This window comes from Nerophis lumbriciformis, linkage group LG33 (assembly GCF_033978685.3).
Source record: "Nerophis lumbriciformis linkage group LG33, RoL_Nlum_v2.1, whole genome shotgun sequence".
Taxonomy (NCBI): domain Eukaryota; kingdom Metazoa; phylum Chordata; class Actinopteri; order Syngnathiformes; family Syngnathidae; genus Nerophis; species Nerophis lumbriciformis.
The window spans coordinates 8,660,291-8,667,500 of NC_084580.2; the positions used below are offsets into that span (position 1 = coordinate 8,660,291).

At 38.0% G+C, this 7,210-nt stretch overlaps 1 protein-coding gene across 8 annotated transcripts in view; it reads right to left on the bottom strand.

Moving 5' to 3' along the window:
* The window catches only part of cdc14b (cell division cycle 14B), a 31,032-nt gene that overhangs the window by 7,732 nt on the left and 16,090 nt on the right, over nucleotides 1-7,210 (bottom strand). For 7 of the 8 annotated variants that reach the window (XR_009811536.2, XM_061928854.1, XM_061928855.1 and 4 more), the window contains exons 10-11: nucleotides 6,940-7,105; nucleotides 6,782-6,876 (exon numbers count right to left, since the gene is read on the bottom strand). Coding sequence is in view for 6 of the 8 variants with exons in the window: in XM_061928854.1 (XP_061784838.1) it covers nucleotides 6,782-6,876; nucleotides 6,940-7,105 (261 nt within the window). In the remaining 2 variants the exon portion in view is untranslated. Of the gene's footprint in view, nucleotides 1-2,823; nucleotides 2,933-6,781; nucleotides 6,877-6,939; nucleotides 7,106-7,210 lie in introns of all 8 variants that reach the window. The other variant, XR_009811538.1, reaches the window with a different exon arrangement.

Below are 7,210 nucleotides of genomic sequence, written 5' to 3' on the forward strand. Positions count from 1 at the left end.
GAGGCGTTCGGGTGGCATCCTGACCAGATGCCCGAACCACCTCATCTGGCTCCTCTCGATGTGGAGGAGCAGCGGCTTTACTTTGAGCTCCCCCCGAATGGCAGAGCTTCTCACCCTATCTCTAAGGGAGAGCCCCGCCACCCGGCGGATGAAACTCATTTCGGCCGCTTGTACCCGTGATCTTGTCCTTTCGGTCATAACCCAAAGCTCATGACCATAGGTGAGGATGGGAACGTAGATCGACCGGTAAATTAAGAGCTTTGCCTTCCGGCTCAGCTCCTTCTTCACCACAACTTTAGCCATGTTTATGCTTGAAAATGCTTAATTTAGGTAAAAAATGTTGTAGAGAATGCTTAAAAAACAGAAAACATTAGCGAAAAGGTAAAGGACGAAAAGCTGCAAAATTTGAAGCGCAGTGTGACGAGGGACAACTGTATGCATTTATTCCCTGTGAAATAACGACTACTGCAAAGTTTGTCTTGCAAAATGATAACCTTATTTTAACATTGACTTCACACAAATGTACGACTTACATTGAGAAATGATAACTTTGTTCTCTTTCATTTACGTGCTTGTAATACAAACCCCGTTTCCATATGAGTTGGGAAATTGTGTTAGATGTAAATATAAATGGAATACAATGATTTGCAAATCCTTTTCAACCCATATTCAATTGAATGCATTACAAAGACAAGATATTTGATGTTCAAACTCATAAACTTTATTTTTTTTTCTGCAAATAATTAACTTAGAATTTCATGGCTGCAACACGTGCCAAAGTAGTTGGGAAAGGGCATGTTCACCACTGTGTTACATCACCTTTTCTTTTAACAACACTCAAACGATTGGGAACTGAGGAAACTAATTGTTGAAGCTTTGAAAGTGGAATTATTTCCCATTCTTGTTTTATGTAGAGCTTCAGTCGTTCAACAGTCCGGGGTCTCCGCTGTCGTATTTTACGCTTCATAATGCGCCACACATTTTTGATGGGAGACAGGTCTGGACTGTAGGCAGACCAGGAAAGTAGCCGCATTCTTTTTTTACGAAGCCATGCTGTTGTAACACGTGCTGAATGTGGCTTGGCATTGTCTTGCTGAAATAAGCAGGGGCGTCCATGAAAAAGACGGCGCTTAGATGGCAGCATATGTTGTTACAAAACCTGTATGTACCTTTCAGCATTAATGGTGCCTTCACAGATGTGTAAGTTACCCATGCCTTGGGCACTAATGCACCCCCATACCATCACAGATGCTGGCTTTTGAACTTTGCGTCGATAACCGTCTGGATGGTTCGCTTCCCCTTTGGTCCGGATGACACGTTGTCGAATATTTCCAAAAACAATTTGAAATGTGGACTCGTTAGACCACAGAACACTTTTCCATTTTGCATGAGTCCATCTTAGATGATCTCGGGCCCAGAGAAGCCGGCGGCGTTTCTGGATGTTGTTGATAAATGGCTTTCGCTTTGCATAGTAGAGCTTTAACTTGCACTTACAGATGTAGCGACCAACTGTATTTAGTGACAGTGGTTTTCTGAAGTGTTCCTGAGCCCATGTGGTGATATCCTTTAGAGATTGATGTCGGTTTTTGATATAGTGCCGTCTGGGGGATCGAAGGTCATGGTCATTCAATGTTGGTTTCCGGCCATGCCGCTTATGTGGAGTGATTTCTCCAGATTCTCTGAACCTTTTGATATTATGGAGCGTAGATGTTGAAATCCCTAAATTTCTTGCAATTGCACTTTGACAAACGTTGTTCTTAAACTGTTTGACTATTTGCTCATGCAGTTGTGGACAAAGGGGTGTACTTCGCCCCATCCTTTTTTGTGAAAGACTGAGCATTTTTTGGGAAGCTGTTTTCATACCCAATCATGGCACCCACTTGTTCCCAATTAGCCTGCACACCTGTGGGATGTTCCAAATAAGTGTTTGATGAGCATTCCTCAACTTTATCAGTATTTATTGCCACCTTTCCCAACTTCTTTGTCACGTGTTGCTGACATCAAATTCTAAAGTTAATGATTATTTGCACAAAAAAAAAGTTTATCAGTTTGAACATCAAATATGTTGTCTTTGTAGCATATTCAACTGAATATGGGTTGAAAATGATTTGCAAATCATTGTATTCCGTTTATATTTACATCTAACACAATTTCCCAACTCATATGGAAACGGGGTTTGTACAACTTTTTCCTCTCAGTAATATTACAAGTTATCGCGCAAGATTACAACCTCACTCTCTCAAATATTGTATAAAAGTACCACTTTATTATCGTAATATGACATCGTTATGTGTAAAATTCCAACTTGGACTTTATTAATATTACAATTAAAAATTATCTCAGAAGAAACTTTAGTATTGTCCTAAAATAAGAAATTGTATCTTACGGTATATTAACTTTATTCTCACAGTAATAAAAAAAAGTTTAGTTTGATTTATCACACAAATAACATTTTGCCATATGACTTTTTTCAAGCAAACTTACAACTTTATTGTTGTAACTTTCTTAAATTGCGTAAACAGGCCTTTACTGGACAAAAACACTTCCTTTACCAACAATTCTTCTTCACTAGAAGCATGAATGTAAGCCAGGCACAAAAACAAAGGTCAGTTCATTCATATCCTGAGCAATGGCGCGATGGATTGCTGCTAGCAAATACAGCAGACCAGCTCATAAGAGTAATGCATCTACTTATTACATATCCATGTTGTGCCATAGCAAAACAAAAAAAGAAAAGAACAAATCAGCCGCACCATTCAATGGCATTGCAGCCAATTGTACAGGAAGATGCTGTAGCTGAAAGAGGAAGTAGCATGCTCTTACCTCCTTCAAACCTTACACTGCACCACTTTCCCTCAGCTATCTTTTAAACGACAGGCAACACATTGGCCACAGCGCCCCCGTGAGGCCGCAGCAGAACACTACCACCTGCCTGATACAAATGTCAACTTTACTTCTATTGCCACTTATCTTGTATAATTCCAACAGTTTTTGTGGCATTATTACACCTTTTTTTCTTTCAAATAACTTAATTCTCATAACACTGACTGTTCTCCTGCAAAATGATGTCTTTAATATTAAAACTGCAACTTTTTGACTATTCTTTCAATAATTTTCTCTCGCAAAAGGACAACTATTGTTGCCTTTTTACCCCAGTAAAATAACATACCGGTACTCAGACTCCCATACTGCCACTTGTCTTGCAAAATGACTTGCGTCTTGCAATATTACAGCTTTTTTCTTGAAAAGTTACAACTTTGCTCAAACAGTGCATTTTGTCTCGCAAAATTCTGTCTTTAATCTTGCATTTTCATCTTAGAGAATTACTCTTTGTTCTTGTAATATTGCATTTTTACTCTCGCATGATTACAACTTTATTCTTGCAATATCCTAACTTCATTATTGTAACACTGACTTTTCCTTCGTTAATTCCTGCTTTATTTATGCATGATTTTTCTCTCTCAAAGTGACAACCTTATTTCTCATTGGGAATGTTACCAGTATTAATGCCAAGGCATGATACAATTACAGATGGTTAATAATTGACGATTTTATTCATCGTAAAAATGTGATTTCCAACCGGATTAAAAAAAAAAAAAACCCAATGATACTGCTCATTTCCGAGAGAAGCAGATAGCATGCTGATCGGCAGCTATGTAATGCTAACATGAATTAAAAGACAGTCTTTCCCCGTTACAAATGTGTTACAGTACTCCCTCCTTTATTGCTGTTAGTTGGTTCCTAGCCTTAAATGTTAATTATAAAAAGGATATTTTCATAGAGCATAAAAAACTGTTTAACTTCTAAATATTTTTTAACATTATCCGAGCCCTCTAGACATGAAACTACACCCACCTAGTCCCCTTTATACTCGTTTAATCGAATATATAATCATGCCTTGATACGATAACAGCGTGCTTTGATTGGTTTGGTCTCATCCACCAACCATCAGTACTATTACATTGATATTTTTTAGTTTATTTCACCATTTTTATGCTTAATTAACCCCCAAAATACATAAAACATGCTTAAAAAAAAAAACTAACAAAATCTGCCACAGAGTGAAGCTGCAAGTTTTAAAGCTTGATTTGGCGAGGGACAACTAACTGTACCCAAATCTAAACTTGTATAATCACATTGCTGTTTGAACAACTAACCTATTTACTTGTGAAAATTAAACCCACGTTTGTGCTCTTCGGACAGAGTGACAGATGTGAATGAAGGTCCATACATGGGCGTGTCTACAACAGGAAGTGAACCCACGTGATGTCACACAAACCGTGAGTGAAGCTTGATACCCCTGTTTTGCCTTTGCCATAAAAAATCAAAAACACTCTAAAACCTCTACAAATTAAAATGGAAGAATGTAAACATATTTAAACACTCAAATAAAAATTATCCTAAGAATCTTAAGCCAGGACAAAATCTAATGTTTCTTCTGCCAATTAAAGTATATTAAGTGTGTGTAATTTATATGTATATATAAAAAAAGACTTTTTTTGAAAGATTTCAGTGTGTACCAGTACTTTTAAGCACATTCAACAATACTGTGATAATAATGACAATCCATTTATCCACCCATTTTTCTACCGCTGGTCCTTCCCGGGGTCGGCCGTGATAATTAATTTAATTCAACTTAAATCATGTAATATTGCAACACAAACTGAATGCAACTCACAGCTCCTAAGTTGCATGTGTGTATTATCTGCGCATTGCTATGACGTGTTGTGATTAGCGATGGGCGATATGGCCTACAATCTATATTGTGATGTGTATTGCAGCCTCCTGCGATAACATATCACCATATATCATTTGGTACGTAATTGATGATTCAATTAAATAAAAATGGGTTACAAAAGGCTCCTAATTTGGCTGATGACGTCTGCGTAAACATATTACGTCATTTCCTGTTGGGTTGATTTTTCACAACTATTACTAATTTACTGCTAGTATCTAGTTACTTTCTGCTGTAACATTGTTCTACCTACGCTTCTGTTAAATTGTAATAAGCACTTCTCTGTTGTTTGGATACTAGTTTTGAGTGATACAACAAATTTGGGTATTGATCCAATACCAAGTGATTACAGGGACAGTATTGGTCATGCCAATGCTGAAACCTAAAATTGCAATAATCATTGATACATTTTTTTATAAAATCATAATCAGACAAAAAACTCAGGATGGTGATGTAACAATATCAATACAATATTTTAATTATTTCCTACTATTAGCTCTAATTTGAATCCCTTCATTTCTGCCCTTAAAGTGCATCGATGTCCAAAGACTTATTTCCTCAGTTTGTAAACAACAACAAAAATATCGATCAAATCATTGTAGTATCGACTATATATGGCTCTTATACTTGGTATCGTTGCAGTCGATATTTGTATGAATCCACCCCTTTTGTTTAACATTCAAGAGTGCTAGCTTGTGTTAGCGATTAGCAAGGCTTATTGTATCCTCCTACAATGTGAAGTATGTTTAGCTATTCCTCGTCGAGTGATACTTGTAAAAAACAGTTGTTGTGCCGCTATGGAGGCAATGATTGCTGATTTAGGAAGTGGCTTGGCACTGTGGAGGGATATTAGCTGCTAGCCAGGATGCTACATTGCATTGGGCATACCGTATTTTTTGGACTATAAGTCACAGTTTTTTTCATAGTTTTGACTTATACTCAGGAGCGACTTATGTGTGAAATTATTAACACATTGCCGTAAAATATCAAATAATATTATTTAGCTCATTCACGTAAGAGACTAGACGTATAAGATTTCATCGAATTTAGCGATTAGGAGTGACAGATTGTTTGGTAAACGTATAGCATGTTCTATATGTTATAGTTATTTGAATGACTCTTACCATAATATGTTACGTTAACATACCAGGCACGTTCTCAGTTGGTTATTTATGCCTCATATAACGTACACTTATTCAGCCTGTTGTTCACTATTCTTTATTTTAAATTGCCTTTCAAATGTCTATTCTTGGTGTTGGGTTTTATCAAATACATTTCCCCAAAAAATGTGATTTATATGTTTTTTTCCTTCTTTATTATGCATTTTCGGCCGGTGCGACTTATACTCCAGAGCGACTTATACTCCGAAAAATACGGTATGTTTGTTCTCTTGTCGCTGTCAAATTTTCAGGTCGCAACTAGAATGTGTCAACAATATGCATTATCACGATAAAAACGATAGTAATAAAAGCGCTATGGTCGGCCAAATTTAGTTGCGTTGTAATAACCCGGTGTTACAGTCCTTACTTTTCTTTCTGTGGTATTTCAGAATAGCAGCAACCTCTCAGCATTCGCACACATTGTCTTCTCTGTAATATAGTACTAAATGGCACAGGACACGTACAAACTCCTATTTCAAATAAGTTATTTACACTCTCCGGTCTTCCATTGATTGCAAACATCCCAAGAGACTGACAGTTCCAAATTAATTTGGCTTCCTACTTTTCCACCTGAACACCGCAAATCACTTCCCAAGTCACTCCGTCCTCATGCTTGACATATTAATCACCACTAATAGATTATAGAGTGGCTTATATTCCCCCTCGACCTGAATTCAAATTTATTCCAAAGAACCAACTAAGATGTATAAGAGGAGGAACACTACACAGCCCCTTAGCTCATCAGGAAAGCTACACTATTACAATGCAACGTGCCCTTCAGGGGATCGTCTAATTACATGGTAAACATGGCAGCAGCATCCCGACCTTCATTTTTGAGTCAATTGATCTGGTGCGTGTAACAGTTTTGGTCCACGGTGGTACTTACGATAATGAACTGGAGGATCTGGCCTGCCTCTGGCTTTTCAGGGCTCGCAGTTTGTCGCCCTGCGTCAGGCCGTTACGTTCATCGTCATCGTTATACTGCAGAACAGCACAAGTTTTATAGTTGACATCGTGGCGTATTGTTTCGCTTCCAAAACTTACCAGTTCCAGCTCTCCTTTCTTGGACACCCTGTTCTTGTTGCTGCCGTTAATGGTTATGTCGTCCACTCCGGAGAGGATTCTTGTCACGACCAGTTTATCGTTCTCCCTTTCGCCGAGCATCTTCTCCCGAAAGACGTCTCCCTCAGCCCACAGACTGTTCTGCTTCCTGCCAGACGAGAACATCACAGTACATCAGGTACATAAGATTAGGGATGTGCAAAAAAGATTATGGCAACCGGCCAAAAGTTAGTTCTCTTGTGGCATTTGATTT